General features: G+C 26.3%; 1 protein-coding gene across 1 annotated transcript; it reads left to right on the top strand.

Moving 5' to 3' along the window:
* The first annotated feature begins 3396 nt into the window (after positions 1-3396).
* LOC149059821 (E3 ubiquitin-protein ligase PHF7-like) lies at positions 3397-23726 on the top strand. Its single transcript, XM_089217832.1, has 10 exons — positions 3397-3874; positions 14161-14336; positions 14403-14504; positions 15202-15326; positions 15394-15672; positions 16247-16366; positions 19037-19152; positions 20003-20214; positions 22532-22712; positions 23322-23726. The coding sequence occupies exons 1-10, from the start codon at positions 3853-3855 to the stop codon at positions 23357-23359; spliced, it is 1371 nt and encodes a 456-aa protein (XP_089073958.1). The 5' UTR covers positions 3397-3852; the 3' UTR covers positions 23360-23726.
* Positions 23727-25695: the final 1969 nt, after the last annotated feature.

The following is a 25695-nucleotide window of genomic DNA, read 5'->3' as shown; positions in this document are numbered from 1 at the left end:
ATTTTCAAATCTTAGTTATAAAAGGAAAATTTTTTATGAATTTCTAGGATAAAATAATTTACTAATTTTTGTGATTTTTACGTATGTTGTCAAAATTAAAATTTGAATACATGTAAGAAAAAAATTGTGGCTATATATTTATTTTATTTTTCAACTGCTATTGTAAAAATATATTATGAGCCTTGTATTAAATTCTCAAATCTTAGAATTAAAAAGAAAAACTTTTATGAATTTCGATCTAAGATAATTTGAAAATTGCCGTAATTTTTACGTATTAAGTCAATATTTGAACTTCAAATACTAATAAAAAAAAAATGTGCCTATGTATACTTATAATTTTTTAATTACTATAAGAATAACTTATGAGGAACTTTGTATTAAATTTTCAAGTATTTTGATAGGGCCAAAAACATTTTATCGACACTTCAAAAAAAAATTTTTAGACAAATTGAAAATTGCAGTCGTCAATAAATATCTCAAAAAAATTCAAAATATTTTGAAAATTAAATCATGTAAATAAAACGCCAATCTAAACAACTGATAAAATTTTCAAGTATTTACGACTTATACTTTTTGAATAATAACAAATGTTTAAAATCGTTTGAGGATAAATCGTTATCGTTATGATATTTTGTAAAAATTTTAAATTCAAACGCACTTAAAATTTTTCCTATAATGATGCTTCGAGTTTTCTCTATAGCTACTTGAATGAAAACTTATGGAAAACTTAGTGTTGTATTTTTAATCCTTAGTTATAAACGCAAAAAATTTTATGATTTTAACTATAAACGCTTATTAAAAAAAATCGTGACTAACGATTTTTAATTTTTTTTAGCTACAATAAGAACAACTCATAAAGAACCTTGTATTAATTTTTAAAGTTTTTTTGGTCGTCCAACATTTTTTTACCGGCATTTCTCAAATAAATTGAAAATTTCAGTGGTCTATAAATAACTCAAAAAAAGTTGTAAATGTTTAAAAAATTAAACTGTATATAGATAATACTAGCATGAACATTTGGTGAAAATTTAAAGTATTTACAGTGATTAGTTTTTGAATTACAACCATATAAAAAATCGATTTGTCGAAAACTGGTTTTGCGTAAAATTTCCCGTTTTTCTGTCATTTTTTTTTTGTTTTTCGCGATTTTTTTGAAAAATGTTGGAAAATGTTTACTTTTTACCTCTTTAATGCACCAAGGATCTTCACTTTTACATCGGAAACCACCCCCAAAGTTTGAAATCGAAGCATTATTTCGACTAGTTATGCTGTACAGACACAAAAAAAAAAAAACACACATCATTGTAAAATCAATACATTCATCACTTCGTTCAGAATCTAAAACATAAACCGAATCAAAATAATCAACTAAGTCTTCCGCGTCTGGAGGAACAGTTTTAAGATAATCCGTTCCTTCTTCGACGTGACTTAGTGGGAGAAAAGCTAAACCATCTAACATAGCACAAAAATGGTTGAAATTTTCTTCTGTCTCTAAACTTAATTTTTGTATATACCTATGAGTGCTTTGGCATAAATGATAAAAACAGCCCATTATTGTTAAGTGACTACCAATAATATTTTTAAGAGCTTTTTCAAAATCTAAATGCACTTTAACTGGGTCGGGGTAATATTTACGTTTATTACATTCGTTCAAAAGTATTGTGAACATTTGTTCATACGTCGATTGTGTTTTCCTTTGTAATAATGAATAAATTGCAGTTAAATACTCACAATTGCATTATAAATTTTATACGAATAATATACAACTGTAAAAAATTTTTAGGCGCAAGTCCAAAAGTTCCATCCATATACCATTCTTTAGATTGACTCAATAAATGTATCATGTTGTCAGTACCAAACATTATAATCCTCTCATTAGTGTTTTCAGATTTATTATCATATAAAAGAAAACGTTGACTATTCCATAAAGACCATTCGAATATTATATACGAATAATCGATCAAATACAGACTAATAACGTACAAATAGTGAGCACATCAATATTTTCAATTTTATCGATCGACAAACAGGCTCGTAAATTAGATAGATAAGTAAGGTGTAGGTATATACTATCCACTACCCATACCTATAAGATAAAGTGAAAATATTATTTATATCACGTTTATTTCGTAAATTACCCAGGTAATATACTGATATAATATATATCATCTACTCGTTTTTGAAACTTACTCATAATAACTATACCGGCTATACCATGTAATACACTAATACATTGTTGTCAAATATAGTGCGTTTATTTTACAAATAAAATTAATAATTACGTACAATCATGTTTTTCGTATGATTTTATTAACGGTGACTTTTTTTCCAGCATTCAACTCATTTTATAAAGGAATTGATGTCCAGATTTGTTTCTGTGTATATAACAGATTAAATAATTAAATTGTTTCCAGTGAATTATTATGGGCGGTAATCGTTTAATACAGCGGTTCTCAAACTGTGGTACGCGAAAGACTCCATGGTGGTACGTGAAAGGCCGCATGGTGATAGGATGGAAAATTAAAAACAAATATTCGATTATTAGCGTATCGATGATTTTACAATGTCAGGTGTTTTTTTAATATTCATATAATAAAGGTTAGATTTCACGGAAAATACGTCAATAAATAAGATATCGTATTGGTATAATCGTTGATATTGTCGATATTTTTAATCATCAGTGATACGCGACTGATTGATAATAATCCAAAAATGAAATACGACAATAAAAAATATCCATATGAACGCACGCGTTCCATATTGCCGCCACAGTAGCTTATGCTGTGTGGCCGTGTGGGGGAAGTGGAAATCTTCTACTTTCTAGTACCTACCTGCTATTCATTTGGTTACAATATAATATTATAATATTCTAACCTAATTATATAGTGTGCAAGAATATTACATTTATGATGTATCGCTATGGGAGTATAATAGGAGGTGCCACGTGTGTTACCGACATACGAACCCGTCGAAACTTCATAATCGGTAACGCCGTTGGGTGAGGCAGGGCTGACGCTATAATTTACGAGGCACCCTCTCCACTCCTCACGGACACGTGATAACGAAAACATAATTGTTATAATATTATTCTCGTCGACCCTTTAATTATTATTCTATATTTGTCCATATTTTCGCCACGTGGAGTGTGTCAAAAAACGTCATGATAATCATAATTAAGAAAAAACAAAACACCGATAAAAAAATCGCAAGGTGTTTTTTGTCGCATCAAGCGCGAGGTACACACTGTATCAGCTGGGAGCGGTTCCTTACACTTGGCAACATTGTGAAGCCCTAGCAGCCGGCCCCCGTCGAATTCCCGCTCAAAAAACAAAGGTTTAACACAGTACACCGGCGTCTGACATACCCCCTCCAGCACTCCGCGCTCTGACCTGCACTCCTCGTCGCCGCCATTACATCAATATTGCACGAACGTGGTATTTTATGGTTCGCCGCAGCAAGTGTCACGATCGAATAACCGATCCCCTCATCTCCGGCACTTTGTTCGTGTTTATTTGTTACATTGTTTTCGGTTTTGGGGTCGTGCACTGTGCTCCGCGCTGTTCCTGCCACTTCGTTTCTCGTTTTTCGATTACACTACGTTGCGCCGAGGCCCAATAACCGCATCGTTTATACTGTTTCAACACGCGTCTCGTGGGTCAGTGCCGAGCGCGAGGCGCAATTTTTAAAAGGCGGTGAACACGTTCCGTCCAACAACCTACCGCCGTGTTGTCGTAGCAAGTAGTTGCAAGAACACATCATCGTAGTTCGTCGTAGTCATCGGAGCAACAAGGTCGGTGGAAGTGGTGACGAACGTGGATCAATAGGAGGACTGTAAAAATATTCATTACATCTATGGCGCCGATTACTAGGAGAAGTGAGTACCTAACCAACTTCTCGTTTGCTCGGGTTTTTATTTCGGCTCTTAATTGCGGATTTCGAACGTTAGAGTATTGAACTAGGTACATTCTATATTTTCTGATATAAATAGTTGCTAGCCACTAAGAAAGTAAAGATAATGAGTTTAAAATTATTCACTTGCCACTGAAAAGAATATTTAGCTGTTGTTACTATTAGGTACAATTATTATTATAATAATTTCAATTAAATATTACTACGTTTGTATGATGTCGTTAAAACGGTTTGAAATGAAATCGGTTTTATATTCCTAAACTACAATGTTTGAGCTTTTTAACGCTTTTTAAAAATGGTTTAAAAAATGTAAACCGTTTTAAAAGTTAAGACGGTCGTACTATTTAGTTTAAGAATTCATAAACGATTTAATTTCAAACCATTTTAGCGCCATCATATAAATATAGTGTATAATTTATATAGTTATGATTACCCAAAACAGTTTTAAAAATCTGTTATAGGTAGTTACATTATTGATTCCAGAAAAAAAGTCTCATACCAATTAAATACAATATTCTTTTTATTATGATTTACATAAATAAATATAATCATTGCATTTGTGTATGTAACACTTTTTTAATATATCCATAACTAACTATATATATATAATCATCATACATATATAATAAACTAATACACCTAACATTAATCATCAAATATTAAAACTTAAAACAATTAGGTATGTTGAAAATTGTTTTTCATTAATTATTAAGCTATTTTATTATATTACTAGCTGACCCAGCCACGCGTTGCTGTGGCTCAGTAATTGTAATACATTGAATCAATTTTTTACTAATTCTTTGATACAATCAAAATAACATTTTCTACAAAAAATTAAAATAGATTCAATCATATGAGATTGAAAATAAAACGTTTCTGCAAAATTTAAAAGTAATAGGTAAAGTATCAAAATTTTGAAATTAAGCACACACCAACATATATACTTTCTGAATTATACTAGGTGATAATACATTTATTTCATTTAATAGAGATAACTAATAACTAAAAAAATTACATTTTGTATAGGTATGACCACCAGTGATGTAAAAATACCGTATAATATTTTTCATTTGTATAATACGTGTATTATACAGTATTTAAAAAAAAATTGTTTGGTGTTTACATTATTGTTAAATATAGTTATTTAAGTATAGTAAAATCAAAACTATTGAAGTTTATTGATGAATAATGATCCATTTTAAATATTAAATTAAATAATGGCAGTTATGAGTTAGGTAATTATAAATAAATAAAAATATATTGTTTCTAAGTTTAGAATATTAGATTTTAATATTTTTAGTAATTAGAATTAGTATTTAATTAATTAATTTGTGAGTATTTACAGTAATTGCACAACTATTTAGACCCCCAACACGGCCAACACTATAGTGTTAATAAATAAGAACTTTTAACAAAAAAAGAAACAAACTTTATTATAATTTATTATTATAAAAACAGAACATAAATTAATAACTTTATTTTAAATTACCTATAAAAAATTAACCATTAATAATATATAGGTAATAACAAAAATTTAATAACAAACAAAATAAAATAATAACTTGTTCTTCTTTTCTTTAAAAGTTATAATACATTGTATAAAGATAAAATTAAAAATTACCAATATTTATTTTTAATACTCTTTATTTTTGTTAATCACAGCCTGGAAAATTGATTCTGTCTCATCAGGATCAATTTGTATATCTTCTTCTAACACATCTTCTTCGTCTTCTTCATCTAAATTATTGATCTCTAGACTATTATCTTCAAAACATTCTAAATCTTCAGCATCGTTACTATTTTGTAGCTTTAGATTGTGCTTAACATATACTAATTTAGAAGCTCTATCCGTAGTTAATCTATTTCTTTTTGCTGCATGCACTAGTCCATAAGTAGAAAAAGATCTCTCTGTAGAAGCTGAGGTAGATGGACATTGTAAAATGGCTGATGCAACTGTCGCTAAATTCGAAGACGAACAAATTCCATTCCACCATGTTATTATGTTCATTTGATTACCATCGGTTTTAGTATTTAGACAATTCCACACAAAGTCTCTTGCCCATAAACCACTATTTGTTCTATAGTTTGCCAAATCACATAATACATCAGCTTGTGGTAAATTAATATAGATTGCAAAATAATAAATGAATTGTGAAGCTTCTACACTTTCTTCTTTAGTCAAATATTTGCCCTTGTGTCTAGGATCTAATAAATGAGCAGCTAAATGAATTTTTTCAATTGCCATTTTTCTTCTTTTTTCTATGCATGATAAAATACCTTGTTGTTCTTTTGATACTGAAACTAAATTTTTTATTTTGTTGTCAATTTGATGAAACACACAGACAACATCTGATAAATTACTAGCCTCAGACTCTAAAATTTTAATCCAAATCGAAATAGGTTCAAGTATGCTAATAAGTTTTTCAACTTTTGGCCAAAATATATCATCTAATATTTTAGCTGAAGAATTTTTACTCAAATACTTAATAGCTTTTGGAGAAATAGCTATTTGTTGCAAATATTGTTTATTAAAAATAAGGCTTTTTAAACATTGCACATTTGAGCCCCAACGGGTCACAATAGGTAACTTGAGTGTTATTTTTTTTTTAATTTTATCAGAATCAGCATTTTGAAATTCTTTTAAAAGTGAATTTAATATGTGGGACTGTTTGAATTCAACACAAATTTTTTTAGCTGAATCCCCCAGTAATGAAAAAGTATTTAACTGCATTAGATCTTTGTTAAGTAAGTTTAGGACATGAGCAGCACAGCCATAATATGAAATGTTTTCATCTTTAAAATTTTCCTTAAGAATTTTCCAAGAACAAGTCATATTTTTAGCATTATCTGTGACAACAGATATAATTTTCTTAATGTTTACAGCGCCAAATACATCTTCTATTATACTAGCCATGTATTCTCCAGTATGTGAGTTGCTTCCAGTGTCAATAATTTTAAAAATTACAGGTTCTGGAGTAGTCAATATAACATTTATGATAGGTTCTTGCCTATAATTAGAAAAATATGTTTTTTACTAAAGGAATTGACAAAAAATACTAATTACCTACCTAATATTACTCCATCCATCCAACTGAAGAGATAAAAAACGAGCACTGTCTATTTTTGCTGTCACTTTATTTTCAATTTTCTTATATTCTGCATCTAAAAGTTTGTTCGATAAATGATACCCCGTAGGTAGTTTTAAACATGGGCGGATTTTTTTAAATGCTTTTTGCCAGTAAACATTTTCGGTAAAACTTAATGCTGTCCCAGATGCATAGCAAGCTCTAGCAAGAATTTCCCATATTTCTTCCTATATAAATTATAATAGCACTAGTTTAGTTAAATAAAAAAAAACAATTGATTAGTGAATGTATAATATAGAATAGGACCTAATCTATATTATACATTAATTTATTTGATAAATAAATAAATACATAAATATATTTATCAAATAAATTATATATTTACATTTTATACCTAATCATTAGGTAGTTAAAAAATATTAAAATTCAACAAATTAATAACTGCCTTTTCATCATAATTATCTTTATTAGTATTCAGTTATCTAGAATTTATTCAATTAAAGTAAACAATATTAGTTATTACCTGTTCTTGTATATTAATGAGGCGATCGACATATCCATCCAAAGTTCTAGTATTTGATTCTCTTGAAATCTTACTTGAAAAAGTTGTTAGTTGCATTTGAATCATTCTTAAAAATATTTGTGTTTGATGAAGATGTAGTAATAGAACTAGCAGGAATATCTTGATGAATAATTTCATAGGAATCAATTGTGTTTGAATTTTGTACTAAATCTTGATTTTCAACCATAAGTTCAGTATCCTCATAAGTTTGATCATTTCTTAAAAAGGCTGGTATAATTTCACCCAAATTATTTGATGATGTTGTTTCGGTGCTACTACTGCTACTATTTAAACTGAAACTAACCGGTTCACAGTTGTTTAGTTTATACAAAGATGCAATTTTTACTTTATCATTTTGAAATTTGAAATCCGTTTTTCGGCATATTAATAAATGCTTAGCTAAACGAAATGCATTATAGGCGTAAGACTCCTTACAAAATATGCATTTTCGCTTTTCCGTCTTTCCAATATAATACTTAATAAAATATTTATCAACAAAAGCTTTTTGTTTCGAAGGTCGACCCATTGTAAAAACAAACGGTACCTAACTTTTTAATTATTCAGAAGTTAAAAATAATTGTAAATTTTAGTTAAAAATTATTAAATGTAAGACGTTATAACTTATAACACATAATACAAACTGATAACAATAAATAAAAGTTATAATATAGTATAAGAATAATTAATACCACCATTACACTAATAACTTATAAATAAATACATTTATGCAAAACGTGATGACTGATATGCCGTATAACCGCCATGGCGGGGACCAACTGTCGCGACACGTAACTGTCGTTATATCACTGTTATCAGTTGAAACAAAATGCATTGCACGCATAAACGGCGAATCGGCTTACCATTTATCACTCTTTTTTTTTTTATACCATTTGTATTTTATTTTTTAATACACAACGTATAATACACTTGTATAATACAATACTATACAATTTACATCACTGGGTATGACATTAAACAAAAATGTCAAGAAAAGTGTTACATAATTTCTTATTATATTGAAATATAGGTAGACAGATATATTTAAAAAAATTTTAAAATTATAAAATATTTTGATGCCGAGACTTTTTACAAGGCTTATTTTTCCAAATACCTACCACATTATTATAGCTGTGTTATACTATAAGCAAGGCTCGTAAATTTGTGTGCTAAAAAAATCAGAAATATGCATTTATATGCACTATTACTTTTAAATTATGCACTTAAAATATGTATAATGCAAAAAAAAAATCATAAACAAATATCAAAATATAATAAAATACACCTAGTTATTAATTGAATTTTATACATTATTTAACACTCAATGCATTTAATTCATATACGCTGTAGAATTCAAAATTATGTTATCTTTACCAATTTTGATTAATGTTTGATTTTTACAAATACAACGCATATTTATATGCGCGTTGTGTGGTGGAGAATGGTAAAGTAGATAGTGGTAACAATAACATTGTTTCCGTGGTACTGTGTAAATGCATAAAAGCTATAGTCATACAAGAATAAAAATAAATTATAACATATACTATAATTTTAAAAATTGGAAAGTAAAGGAAAAATGAAAAATAAAAATCAACTGTATGCCTAATATCCTTTAATGCCTAAAATATGCGAAAACATGCACTATTAAACTTCATATTATTTTTCAGATTATTTTTAATATTGTTATAAAATGGATTTATATTTCAGTTGACATGTTTTCCTGTGTTACAAAAAAAATATGCTAATGAATGAACCCCTGGTTATAACTACAAATTATCATAAATATTTGCGTTTCATGTTTAAGTTCACAGCATACACAATATGCGTAGGAACTGAAAGTAATTAAGTGCCCATAATGAACACATATGTTCATTGTTGATTGATATTAGACACTTTTGTGTGTTTTTTCAAAATAAAAGATTAAGACTGTTATTTTATATATTCCAAAAAAATTCACACATAATAATATGTATTTATTATTAGTAAAATTAGTTATGTAATCGATTATATTCAACAAGCAAATGGCTAACATGTTATTTGTAGCTTTGAAGAATTTTTCCTATGTTTGGCTACTTAAATATCCTCAAAAATTCCATATTGTAAATAATTCTGCTTTCAAATCCTTATCATCTTAAAGGGCTGAACTTAAGAATAAAGATTGTGAAATTATTTATTCAAAATTTCCAATTTCTTAAAAAATGCACTAACATTAAAAAAATTCTTTATTCAATTTTTTAATTTTATCCAGTTATACAGTTTTATACAGTTTCGATACAGTTAAAAATCATTAGAAATATTATTGTAGCAGGTGTGTCAGGAATATTCGGTAGCAATTCCAATACTTTGGTTTAATCATAATATTTTTTGCTGATCTAAAGTTAATTTTATCTTTTGGATTAAAGTTAGTTATGCTAAAAAAAAAAAAAAATGCTTGAATTAAGAATGTTGTTAGGTTAATGAAATTTGCGATGAAATCAGGTATAAAAATAATGCAAAATGATTCCCCATAGGTACAATGAAAGATTATTTCAGAAATGTCGTAGACCATTTTGTTCCAATTTAAACCATGTCAATATGGAATTTTACTAATTACAATCAAAGATCATTCTAATTCTAATCTATCATTATTAGTACTCGGATTGATACTTATATTATTTGCTTAATATGTCTTTATATTATTACTATGCTCTGTTGATCTGTTGTAAATATGTTTCTAAAGCCAGATATATGCTTTTCTTTTGATAGCAGAAGATCTGCATCTGAAGAAAATCTTAGAATATAAATTTTTTCTCGGATTGTCAAAGATTTCATAATTGCATGACATTTTTAAAACTAAATAAATGTGTTTCATAAATTGATAAACTAAATGTTAAAGCAGAATCATCAGCAAATTGAGTCATTACAATATGATACACATGATTTCCGAGGATTCCTGAATTATCATTGTTTTAACTAAAGAGGCAGTAAATGTATTTGTTTGAAGATATTCACTTTACTTGTTGGTATATTCTTCATATTCAATTTTTTCTGTGAACTGCTTACCATCTTCAGTTATTCAAACTTTGAATGGTAAATTTCTTTGGATTAAAAATAATCTCATTTCTAAACCATACATCTCTTCTACAATTTTGCCTTTGGTTTTAATTTGTGTATCTAAACATTAGTTATAGAAGGTACCTAAATATTACATTCTTCATACTTTAACCCATGTTACATACTAATGTCCTACCAATGATAAATAAGAAAATTGGAAACTTTTTAAATTTGTCGTCGAACCTATTGTGGTATTAAGATTTTTATAAGAAATACTTACTAATTTTCAAAAGCATAGAGACATTTTAGCTATCCATTTGCATCAAAAAATATTGGGTACATTTTGATTTGCTAATAAGTTTTAAAGAAGACTAGTGTTATTTTTTTTAGCAATAATGTTCACTTAATTCCATTTTCATAAAGTAATTTCTGAACTCCATCATTCGCAACATAGGATTTTAGATGTGTTCCTTGTCAAACATACCAATTGTTCTAAGTTCTAATGAAGTGATAAGAATTCTTAAAACATATTTGATTTTTTGATTTTAACTCCAAAAATGAACTATTATTCAATATGATGTTCTTAGGAATTTTGGAGATAATAACAAAAATGTAAGGAAGTCATTGTCTAGTGGTAATTTGTCTTGACGACAAATTCAAATCCGTCTATAGAATTCTTTACGTTTCTTTTACATCATTTGATCTATCGGTACGTTTCAGCAAAGTACTCTACTAAAATTCCATGTCACAATAATTTAAATAAATGATTTAAGTGATTAAGGTGAAGTTGAAAGCAGTCACTTATTAAGCACGTGTTATTTGCTTCAATAATAATTATGCAATTATTAAAATCCTGATCATTGTCTTCTAATTGATTTTATTCTAGATAATGTTTTGATGAATTAGACTCAATACTTGTATTCTTTTTTTCATTTGATTTGATTATAGATAGGTAGTTACAATTATATGATTAATAAAATTATCTAATTTTAAATTCTTCTATCTTCAGACCCAATTTTTTGTAATATTTTGATTTCTTTTCTTTATTTGATCTAAGTGTTTTTAGTCTATTTTGGTTCAACTCATCACTATCAAAACTATATATAGATACACAAAACAAGTTTTCAAGATTTTAAATTTATCAATATTATTTTTAAATATCCCAATGTGAAATATTTATTCAATTTTTTCCATAAGATCTTTAAGTAATTCTTTTGCAAATTTTTTGGTATCTTACAGTATCTTATATGTCAGTTTTTCAAACAGAAAGTTTCATTAAGTATATATTTATTGTTAAATTTTTATTAAATTTTTTTAGTCATTCAGTTAACTTTATGTAAGAATATTGTTTAGCTTCTTCAAAACAAACATGGTGATCAGAATCTTCTGTTTTGTTTGAGTCAATGTTATTATTTTCTGTTTTATCTTTCATAATAAAACATAGAACCATATAAGTTTAAGTAAAGTAAATTTATTTAATTTTCAATTCTAAAAAAAATCTTAGTTTAATTATTCATGCAATATTATATGTGTCTTTTTGTTTTTAATTAAATTAAATAATTAACCCGTAATTAACCATTTTGAAAAAAATATTGTTATTTGTTATCTGTATTTTTGGTAATTAATTTCAATTATCATGAAACGTATATTGTTTTTGAGGTACATAGCTAAGTGGTATATTAAAGTTCTTAACATGAAAAGTGGCCAAAAGTGGGCGTTGACTGTGTCAAGAACTTTATGGTTGTTTAACCTAAGTGGTCCTCAATACATACATCACTGCAACAGTCATGTTGTATAAGATAATATATGGTATATGTTGAGAACCCATGACTATTGGATGGGGGTAAGCAGTAGGGGTTAAGTTACTCAGTTACACTTTTCATGTCACAGACTATAGGTATAAATTTATAAAATATCACAAATTATCAACAAGCAATAATAAAAATTATACTTATTGCAACTACCTACTAATTTTATAAACGTATTATTAGTATTGAGTACATATAAAAGTTGTATACTAACTCATCCTATAAGTATTAGCTGCTTGAATGAGATGAGTTGTGAATTCATAAAATAATATAAAATAAAGTACCTATCTTACAAGATTAAAACAAGAAAACTAAAAAAAAAAAAGATAAAATTTAAATAATATTTCATTATAAAAAAAAAAACGGGTAAGTCGTGGATGTCGCTCTGCTGTACAGTAGGTTACAAGTGGGTTACTGTAATGAATGAAATTAAATTTGTATCCAATGATATTATATCATTGCATACGAAAAACGATTCTGAGTGGAGACAGTTTATCTGTCTAGGATATATTATAGATTATTAAAAAATTTCAAATCTTAAATTTTAAAAGAAAAATTTTTATAAATTTCTAGCTTAAAATAATTTGTGAATTTTTGTGATTTTTACGTATGTTGTCAAAATTAAAATTTGAATGCTTGTAAAAAAAATTGTGATTATATATTTCTTTTATTTTTCAACTGCTATTGCAAAACTATATTATGAGCCTTGTATTAAATTTTCAAATCTTAGATATCAAAAGAAAATTTTTTATGAATTTCTAGCATAAAATAATTTACGAATTTTCATAATTTTTACGTATGTTGTTTAAATTCAAACTTTGAATGCTTATAAAAAAATTTGAATATAAATTTATTTTATTTTTCAACTGCTATTGTAAAAATATGTTAGGAGCCTTGTATTTAATTTTCAAATCTTAGATCTAAAAAGAAAAACTTTTATGAATTTCTATCTAAGTTAATTTGAACATGCCGTAATTTTTACGTATTTAGTCAACATTTGAACTTTAAATGCTTATAAAAAAATTGTCCCTATGTATTTTTAATATTTTTCAACTGCTATTGTTACAATTGTTTGTTTTATAAATAAATTAGCGTCATGCTTGTAAGTTCTCTTTTTATTCTAAGCTATTTCCCTTTAATGTTCCTTTTTACAGTAACCATTCAGTTTATATTATTGTTACTTAATAAAGCACAGATTATCTTACCAACTCAACATTTCTAAGAGAATGACATTGCCACACTCACTGGCGTATATAGGGAAGGATTTTGGAATTCAAACCCCATTCAAAATGTATGCAATATTTGACCGGTATGGGCATTGATTGTATAAATAATTTGAATTTAAGTTTGTCTTGAAAATAAGATTTTGTCCTTAAAATTAATTCACATATTATATCTATGTATTTTATTCAATTAACGTTTGATGTCTATAAAACGGTTTACATTTTATAAACCGTTTTAAAGATCAAAATTTATTTTTACTATAGTTTCCAGTTATAACTAAACAAATCTCTTAAGTTATTACTCCTTACTTAAACAATACCTGTAGTAACTTTAAATATTGCAACTTGGTACAATAAATTATACTTATAGCCTATAGGTAATAGAATTTTTTATTTATGTAAAAATAAATTATTATTCTAAATTTATAATGTGCAACAGTCACAAGGTTAAATGTTTTTAGATATTGAATTACTTATCTAAAATATAACATCTATTATTCATTTTCAAAACAAAATTTTAATGAAATGTGCATTTTTTTCAGATAATAGAGTGGAAGCTAAGCCAGCCGCTTGCCAACTCATACCTAAAAATGTGATGACCGAGTTGAGCATTAAACATAATAAAGCATGTATGTTGTGTGGAAAGAAAGACATTAGTGAGAAGTTATATGGCCTGTTGTACCAATTGAATGATGTCATTGTTCATTCATATTGCATTGTAAATGGTTTTCCTCAAATATTAATATGTTATTAGTAGAATATAAATATATATACTTGTTTTCAGCTTTTATCATCAAAGGCCGTTCAAAATGGTGCAGACAATGAGGGAATATTGGGATTTTTATTAAAAGATATTAAAGCTGAATTGACACGAGGGTCTAAAATTGTATGTTTATCAATATTACGTAGTTTGTAGTATTATAATCAAAGGCGCAAATATGGAATTGATGGGTGCTTAAGCCCTTTGATATTTGAACAAAAAATTTCTTTTACTTCTTCGCCATCAAATAAAAATTTTACTCAACATAATATATTTGTATTTATTATTTATCAATAAATGTGTGACCACAATAATTAATTGATTTTTCTGTTGGAATTCTCAAAATCATTTAATGCTGAAAACGTATCAATATTTATGAACCTTAAATCAGAAATAGAACCACTAAATCATTTTTGTAGAATTATTAATTTCATCCATTGCTCAAATTAACAAGGTTATTGCACATAAGCCTATATTATTAACAAACAAAACAAAATGGCACAGTCCATGGCAAAGTGTAGGTAGTCCCCTACTCTGCTTTTTTAATTCCTTAAAGTTTTAAAATAATGTAGTGTAGATACTATTTCAATAATTTAGTATATTTGGGCTATAATCTCAGCCTTGTTTTCTATTTTTGCATGGTGCAAAATGGCTTTTCAAACAGGAGTAGCAAAGTTGATTGCAAATTTATTGGTACATTTATAACCTTGGTATATAACTTTAGAAAGATTTGTTAGGTTAGAAAAACCAGGAAGAGAAAGTCCTCCCTAGCCCTATCCTATTTGCTCCTTTGGTTATAATTTCATCATAATTGTGGTTTTAGACTTGCGTTTACTGCCATAAAAAGGGTGCAACTATATCATGTTGTGGAGTAAAATGTCAAAAAGTATTTCATCTTCCTTGTGGATTGAAGAATGGTTCCATGCATCAATACTTTCTTTCATTTAAGTATGTTGTTAATTTTATATTTTTAAACCTATTTCTATGTTATTATCATTGAAACAATTATTTTTAGATCATTTTGCCAAAAACATCGTATCCCGCAAATTGTAGATTCATCTGAGTTACAAAATTCTGCTCCTACTCAGTGTGTCATTTGTAAGGATACTATTACACCATCTCTATCACCCAATTATATTTGGGCTCCATGCTGCAAACGCAATACTTGGTTTCATCGTGAATGTATTCAAGATCTGGCATTAAATGCAGGTTACTTTTTTAGATGCCCTTTATGCAATGATGTTGAAAACTTCAAGTCCAGAATGCTCACTCTTGGAATATATATACCATCTCGGTAAATTGAATATTTATTCAAACTATTTAAAAAATTTAATAGTCCCTTTGTCAAGTATTCAATTATAAAAAATAAACTATTTCATTTTCATTTAAGTAGAATATAATTTTTATTTTAGTTCTCTAGTTAAAATAAAATTTTATTTTCATGGATCTCTGAGTAGTACAAAAAATATTTATCTTCAGAATAATAAAGTAAAAATTTTGTTTTTCAATACTCATAATACTCAATATATGTATATAAAACAAGAAAAAATAATTTAATTTTTATCAAATAAGTTAAAATTTCAAAGTAATAAAACTTTAATAACTATTTGAAGTTTACAATTCAGTAAAATCATCTGTTGATTAACTTTAAAAGATGATCCTCCTCTATTTTTATCGTAAATTAACGGTCTTATAACTTTTGAGAAGTTCTGTACAAAATTAATATGCATACACTAATACCGTTGATTAAATAATACTACAATATAATATTAATTTATATAGGCTATGTCAATGCAATTATTATTATCTACTTATTTTATTTATAATCAATATTAGTTTAAAAATGTAATAAAAATGTTTAATCACAGGGATGCCTCTTGGGAAACTGTACCCAACGCTTTTGCAGAGCTCTCAGAAAAGCCAATTATTTGCAGTATTGAAACTTGTCTATGTCCTCATGAACAAAAACGAAAATTTCACCTCCAATTGTAAGTGATTTGTTTTTCAATAACAATAATAAATTTGTTTGATGTCCCAAAGTCAAATATTGTAGAAAATTAATATCAGAACTTATGCTAATTTGGGACAGTTGTAAATAGGAATTAAATAGTTCTTATGTATCTGAAATTTATAAAATATTTGTGAAATCGACATAATCAATGTAAGTTCATAATCTAAATAATTTCATTATATATTTGATGTTTTATTTTATCATATTACCCATATATTTTGATTAATTAATTATATATCTATCAATAATCATTATTTCATTTTTAATATCACGTCTTGTTCTATTCTATCGTCCCTTATACATATGTCTACAGTGTTAATGAAAAGCATGTATTTAATGTAGGCAAATTATTAAAACCACTGTAATACTCAACTATAACTTGAAAATTTAACTATATATGATAACTGGAATGCTAACCAAGCATTGTTACCCAAGAATGTTAATGAAAATATACTCTATTATACTTTAATTGGAAATATAAAAGTATTTAATATTTAAATTGTGTATAATTCACCGAGCTTTAAACAAATGATTTAAACAACATAACAACAAATTAACTGTTCTAACAGAAAAATATAATTTTGAGCACTCATATTCATTAATTTTTTTCTCATATCTTATGGTTAATAAATAAATTTATAGAATTTATAATAATTCAGAAATAAATTTCAAATTAATTTATATTTTGTTTTTCATCAGTTCAGTGTATTTACACTATAATTGTACATAATAAATTACATATTTTGTTTTAAACCAGATCAAATCATCTCTTAATCATCATCATGATTTTAAATCATTTTTTTTTCTCGTCAACTGATATTTGATAATGCGTGTAATAGAAAAGAAATTGCTACCAATAAAATACATTAGTGAAAAATATAAAATAAAAAAGGTATTGGTCAAAACTCTTGTACTAGTATTTTTATTTGAAAGTGTTTCCAGAAAGAAAAAAATGAAATACATAATTTCATTTAATTGTCATAAAAAATTATGTTGAAGGACATACATAATCATGTTTTATCATTATTATGTACACTTGTTTAGATGAAAAAATTGAAGACAGGTACTGTTTATTGTTTAACAGTCATTTTTTAGTTTGAGAAATCATTTTAAGTTCTTTAAATATCTTAATTTTTGTTTGTTTTAACAACAAATTATTTTTATTCAAACTATTTTGTAAGAATTTCATATTTAAATGAAGCGATTTGTTAATTGTTTTATAATCAGTATTAGATTGCCTCAATGATTCTTCAAGTTATTTTTTACATATTTCCTTATTTTCTTAAAATGTCATTTTCATTAATCAATTTTTTATATAACTTCTCATTATTGAGTACCACATTAGTAGTTTCTGTAATATGATCTGCATAATCCGTAAAAATTCTTATGAATATACTTCAATTGACTGTGCAATTATTTGATTATGGCTGTAAAAATATTTATGATTAATATGTATATTAGTATGGCATAAAATGTCATACAAACTATATAAATGGAAATAAAAATTTAAATTACTAATTTAACAAAATAATAATAATAATAATAATAATATTTTTTCAAAATGTTTACACATTAAATTAGAATTTGAAAACAATTGAATTTGGACATTATTTGCTTTATTCTTAATATAAATCATTATCCATCTTATTCTTTCGATGAATAGCAGACATTAATGGTCCACTATCATAAAGCAAATTTAAAGTATGAACAACTCCTGGTAGAAGTCTTTTCTTATGTTTACCACCCAGAAGTTCGTCTTTCAAGATACGAAAAAATTCCTTAGAACTAAAAATAAATGCTGTACTGGGATTTCCAAGAATCAGCCCTTTTTAATTTTCTAAACCATTCTTTTTTTACAATAGGATCTTTCAGAAACCTTTAAATAAATAATAAGTATTTATTAACAAATAAATTTAATTAGTTTAAAATCACGTTGAAGTTTTGTGCACACTATAAAACAAACATTTATACCAAATATCACATACAGTATAAACTTTGACTGATGAATAAGTAGGTTTCAATTTATAGGTAACAAAAATTATTAAAATCAGTATATTATTTTTTATGTACTTACTGTTGAACAAAATATCATTTTCCTAATTTTTATTTTTCCTATATAGTTTGTACAAGTAGTAATAGCATATACCGACCACCTTTTAGTGTCGTTGTAAACCATTAGGTAAATAGTGTCAAATAAATATAGTCGATACAATAAACCATAACAAGTAATGTATAGGGAAATAATAAACATATACAAGATGGATATGACTAGTTTGCGGGTCTTCATACAATTGTACCGTAAGTATGTAAGACAAATTCCCCCTTCCTACTTTTTCAAAATTTCTTAATAATGTAACCTGTATTATCTATAAGCCTTAGCTGTTGAGCATTTCAGTTATCATATAGAGTTGATTGAAATAAAAACAGAAATTCTGTACTTAACATTGACAGTATTTTGATTATTTTCTAAAATAACTGATAAGTATAAATTATTTTAATTAGATAATTTCAGTTACTTTGACTTGGTAGACATTTTTATTACAATATCGATGAATAACATTTTAAAATAGAGAATTAAGGAAATTCATATAAACATTAAAAAAAAATTATTCAAGTGACGTAAATATATTTTTAATTTTCCAAACAGCGGATCATGGGAAATTCTTCTATGCAAGTTCTGTGGATCAAATGGAACTCATAGGTTATGCAGTTCCATTGAATGTGGGCAAGATTGGTGTTGTACAGTTTGCAAAGTAGTTGACGGTATGATTTGTTATCATAGCATTAATTTATTTATGCATTTAAAGCTCCCTGAAAAAACCAATAACCAACCAAATTCATGTGTATAATGAATCTTCGAAATAAAGCTTACCAACAATCACGGTGCTAAGGGTGATTACTGACCGACCAAAAAGGCCTTTAAATTATCCAGCCTACCCACTGTAGAATGTAACAGAATGTCACATGTTATTTTTATCAATTTTTATTTCATTATTGCATTTATGAAATGCTAAGTATTAATTATTGAATAGAATTAAAAATAAATACCCCAAATTACTGCCTTAAATTCTACTTAATCAAATTAATTTGCTCGATATTAAATGCAATCATTTTGATTTATTTTTATGAAACACAAGTTTGAAGTAGTCATAAAAGTGTACTGTGGCGACAAACTATTTTAAGAATGGCCTGGCAAATACCATTGTGCTCAACTTAACCACTCAACAACATCAATACCCACCCCTTTCTGCTACTCCATTACAAGTACATAAATATATCACATTTTATCACAATAAAAAAATTTATGTAATGACATGATTAAAATTTTTTTTTTTTTTAATATTTCATACAAATTCATAACTTATATTTTTCGACATTATAAATTAAATATCTGAAGTTACACTATATTGTTCTTTCCAAAATATATTATCTGCTAATATTAAGTTAAGCGATTACATTATATCATATCATGGTAGATAGTTAAAAATTAACTAAAAATACTCTTAAAAAATGACAAATAACTCAAAACAAAATGTATATTTAATATAGAAACATAAATTAATTTAAATCTTGCTTAAATAATATTGATAAAGCGTTGAATATTGAATTTCAGATAAGAATGCAATAAGAAAGTATAAAATACAATTCGAATTACTTGATAATGGGAATAGTAGTAGTAGTTCTACTATGTTTGAAGAGAAGCTTCCATCTTGCAATAGATATGTATCTGAAAGACTAAATAGTGAAATGCATAGTATGGATCGACCACAATCATTAGATGATCCAATAATAGATTCAAATGTCAATGGTCATAGCAGTATCCAGGTAATAAACATAAAATATTTCAGTCGATTTCTGGTATAGCTTATTATTGAAGTACATAGATATATATATAGTTCATGGGGTATAATAAAATGTATCATGTATATAATATACAATAGTGTTACAATGTATAATATACATTTTAAATCAACAACTTCTGTGTACATCAACTACTTCACGGGGCAAATATGCTATAGCAATGTGAACTGTCATTTGATCTGGTTCAAAAAGAACCTGTGCAAAACATATCCAGCTTTAAAACATTTGGTAAAAAAAAAATATATATATATATAAATTAGAATTAGAATTTTAGAAAAATATTCTATAATATTGTAGAATGTTATAGTACATAAATAACTATATTAATTTTATAATTCCAGCATATTATTTTATATTATTATGCCTTAAACAATAATTTATAATTAACTGATAATTATTTATTTTACCTAGCGTTTTTTAAATTTATGAAAATAAAATAATAATAATGTTTTCTATACATTGTTATTTTATTTTTTAATTGTATGTTTTTATAGTCCGATATTTTAGGTACAGGTTCTTTTTGAACCGGAACAATTGTTGCTGGATGTAATTATTTACCGGACAAAATGATGTGGAACCCTATAGCAGTGATTCCCAAGCTTCACACTAGGAGGTCTTCGAGCATTTTCAAAGGGCACCATAGTCTACCACTCATAATAAATAATTTAAAATATATAGAACTTTTTTTTCAAAAATTTGTTATTAACCAGCAGAGCTTATAAGTTCATGCATTTGCATATCAATCTTGTTAAATTATATTTAATGCTAGCTAGGTGATATAGATGACTGCACAATATAGTGTTAACACAAATCGACTATGATGAGTTTGACGGATAAAACTTTACATATTATATCAGTTGGTATTACAGACAAAGTTGTCATGGTCAAGGTCGTGCAAAAGATTCCAGATCGCTGGTACCCGGTATGCCTTTCCATCTCGCCTAGCCTATTTGGCATGGGAGGAGTGTCAATGGTGTCGCATTGTTATCACCGTGGTAGTGGATAGGTTGCTGTACTTTGTACTGGTTGCCACTGCGTATCATGTCAATAGTATATATGAATTAAAATATTTATGTTAAGGCACCGGAAAACTGTTATTTATTATTGTTTATAATTTATATTTAAAATTGTAAATTTAAAATCATAGCCTTGAGAAGTTCCTTAATATCATATCCAGAATTCTACTGTTATAATTTTTACTTATATTCTTTAATCAGATTTTATGACCCTTTATTTTTTTTAGAAATTGTTTGTCATTAGGCGTTCAACATCAACTTCTGTTTTATTTTGCTGTTTTAAAAAATAGTGAATGATGAAAGTTACAAGGTTAATATATCAGAAATCTGATTCTGCCATCCCTCTGCAAAGTTTGGAGTTTCAGTTAATGTCCTTAATGAAACAAACACATTTCAGAATAGAAAATAGGTTTATGTTTTTGAAAATAAGTGAAATAATATATTATTCCAATACCACTTTAATTTTATCGTAAACATAATTCTCAAAGAAATACAATATAAATTGCTGTTCATTCTCATTGGTACTAAATGGCATTTAAAAATTATTCCAAGCAACATACACAAATTTTTTTTTAATAAATGTATAAAGTAACCTTTACTGCAGTGGTCAGCAACCGACCGCGATAGTTAGATGGTGATGAATTGATGATCATCTCCACCATATGCTTAGAGCAGGTACAATTAATTTTAATGTGGACATTTAAAAAATAATAAACAATAACCAACAATAAAAATAACATTATACATTTTACCAAACAGTTGTAATTTTTACACCTTTTTTTTATATTATAATTTTATTAGAAACCTGTAATTTTTACATTTTATTATTTTAAAGTCTTGAAAATTTATTGTTTTCATGACAAATGATATGGAATATAACATTTTTATTTTTATCTGGCCTGCAAACTCTTTAATTTGTGAATATGAAGTGAATACGGGTGTCAAAAAAGGTTGCTGACCACTGCTTTACAGGTAAAATAATGATTGTTAAAAGTGTGGTCTGTATACCAATAGCCACCACAACAAATTACATCAGGTTCTTAACTTTTTAGTAGGTTACTTTAGCCTCCGGGACCGGGTGGTAGTATTGTACTAAACATTGCCCACCCGTTCCTGGTTTTTTGAATGGAAAAAAAAAAGTAACTTTAGCCTTTACGCTAACATAACTGAATTTCAGTATTATTCATTGCTTAAATTATCTACTAGTCTGTGTCAATCACTAAATAAATAAAATATTTTCATGATAATTTTTCAATTGTTTTTAGAGTTTGTCTAATGTTGAATCATCAAATACACATGACGTTGACGCACCAACTGAACATTTACAAGTTGAGCAAATGCCTGAAATGCGGTTGCCAAGAATAATAAGTTACGGATCAATTAATGCAGGTTATTTTAGAAATTGCTTAAACAGAAGCTTCCCTCTTCCTACAAATCAGTCAATGTGTAAGTAATTAAATGATAATATACTTATGCTCTAAATACTTATTTTCATTATCATTAAAATTTTACGTTACTATAATACTCCGTTTCATATAAAATGACAATCGATTTTTGTTTTGATTGATCAGGCTATAAATTTCAAACACTCATTTTCTATAGTCATCAGATAGCAATATTATTGGACAATTAATTATAAAAATAAATTTATAAAAAAACAATTTTACAGTTTTAATATTATGTCACAACTAGGTGTGTTAGTGAGGATTAAACTATAATTGAATAAAATATTGTTTAGTATTATAAGTAAAATTTCATCTAAGTGAGTGGTATAATAAAATTAAGTTCATTGTATCTTAGCCTGCCAAATTTTTGCAAGCAAAATCCTGCCACTTGAGGTTTCTCTTATATTATAGAAAATACATTGAGAATATAAATTTTGTTTTATGTGAATAAATACTAGAATATAAAAGCATATTTTCCAAAACATATTAAATCTATAATACCTACTGATATTACATATTATGTTTAAATTAAAAAAATATTTATAAAATATGACTTTAATTAGTATTGATAAGATTGAAAATTTATATTTATTTTGTTGTTTTTTTTTAGGTATTGATTTAACCTTGGATGATGATGATGATGATTAAATATTCTATTATTTTATGCTACTATGTTGCCAGTTATACAATTTAAAACAAGATATATTTGTTTTACAATTATTTCATTTTCTGTCATTTATATTATACTATATCATTATACTATTAATTATTATCTATAACATATTCTACCTGAAATTAAATATTATGTCTACCCAATTTTAAACATTGTTGGTAATTACATATTGAGTAAAATAAAAACCATAAATCAACTCTCTAATCCATCAAGTGTAACTAAAGTAATATGTTATTTGCCTCATTTTTTAATGTTATCTTTTTTTCTTTTTTTAAAAAATGTTTTGTGACCAAGGTTTTGTTCAAATTACTACATTATAAATTAATAATGTTAATTTATCATATGTATTCAAGGTTATGTAATACAAAATAAAATGAAGTTTGTAATTATACTAATATATTTCTGATGATGAAAAATATTTAAAATATACTTTTATTTGTGTAATTATATTGTACAATCATTAACTAATGTATTGGGACTTCAAACTTTTTTTTTCCTGGTTAGAACCGACAGCAGAGGAGGATCTGTTTGCTCAATACTACTCTTTGGGACTTCAAACTTATTGTTTAAGGTTTAATGTTCTAAAATATTTTTAAGTTAAGAAACATAATTGAGGGTGTTGAAAATTACACAACAGTTATACAGGTAATTGACTAAATGGAGGTTAGCAAACGGATGTTGCCTAACTTAACTTAACGAAATTTTCGATCATTATTAGTTTTTTTAAATTAATATCGATAAAAAATTATTTGTTAGGCAGAAAAGCTTGAAAAATTAATACAAGGCTCTTAACATATTGTTACAATAGCAGTTGAAAAATAAAAGAAATTTATAATCACGATTTTTTTTTATAAACATTCAAAGTTTGAATTTTAACAAAATACCTAAAAATAACGAAAATTCACAAATTATTTTAAGCTAGAAATTCATAAAAAAATTTCTTTTTAAATCTAAGATTTCAAAATTTAATAAAAGTTTCCTTACAAGTTTTTCAATCTTTATCACAAATAAAAATTCCACCGGAAATTCAAATTAAATTTTTATGAGCATTTGAAATTTAAATTTTTACAACATTGGATTTTCACTTTTAAAGATTTCCTTATTTTGGTGTAACTCTAAAACAAATGACCGCAGATACTTGAAATTTTCACTGAATGTTTATATAGGCCTTTTATATATTTGATAAAATTTTCAAAATATTTAGATTTGTTTTGAGTTGTTTACCGACATTTTAATTTTTCAACTTTTTTAGTTTTTTTTCTATAAATATCGATAAAAATTTATTTGTTCGGTAGAAATGCTTGAAAATTTAATAAAAGGCTCCTAACATATTTTTACAATAGCAGTTGCAAAATAAAAGAATTAGATAGTCAGAATTTTTTTTTAAGCATTCAAAGTTTAAGTGTTGACAACATATTATGTAAAAATCACGAAAATTCACAAATTATTTTAAGCTAGAAATTCATAAAAAAGTTTTCTTTTTAAATCTAAGATTCGAAAATTTAATAAAAGATTCCTTACAAGTTTGTCAATCTTTATCACAAATAAAAAGTCCACTGGAAATTCAATTTAAATTTTTATGAGGATTTGAAATTTTAATTTTTACAACATTGGATTTTCACTGGATTTCACATTTAGCGATTTTCTTATTTTGGTGTAACTCTAAAAGTCTAAAACAAATGACCGCAAATACTTGACATTTTTACTGAATGTTTATATAGGCATTTTCTATATTTGATAAAATTTTCAAAATATTTAGATTTATTTTGAGCTGTTTACTGACATTTTAATTTTTCAACTTTTTTAGTTTTTTTTTTTCTATAAATATCGATAAAAATTTATTTGTTCGGTACAAAAGCTTGAAAATGTATTACAAGGCTTCTAACACATTTTAACTATAGAAGTTGAAAAATAAAATAAATTCATAGTCACAATTTTTTTTTACAAGCATTCAAAGTTTGAATTTTGACAACATATGTCAAAATCACGAAAATTCACAAATTATTTCAAACTAGAAAAACTAGAAATTCATAAAAATCTTCTTTTTAAATCTAAGATTTGAAAATTTTTAATAATCTATAATATAATATCCTAGACAGATAAATCGTCTTCGCTCAGAATCGTTTATCGTATATAATTATATAATATCATTGGATTCAAATTTAATTCCATCCATTACAGTAATCCACTTGTAACCTACTGTACAGCAGAGCGACATCCACGACTTATCCGCCTTTTTAAAATTTTTATCTTAAAAAAATGCCTTGAGCTGACAAATAAATGATAAATGTATTGATTTTACAATAATGTG

This window comes from Diuraphis noxia, unplaced genomic scaffold, assembly GCF_037042655.1.
Source record: "Diuraphis noxia isolate RWA-SAM2 unplaced genomic scaffold, SU_Dnox_SAM2 contig0001, whole genome shotgun sequence".
NCBI lineage: Eukaryota > Metazoa > Arthropoda > Insecta > Hemiptera > Aphididae > Diuraphis > Diuraphis noxia.
This window is presented reverse-complemented; position numbering and strand designations above follow the sequence as displayed.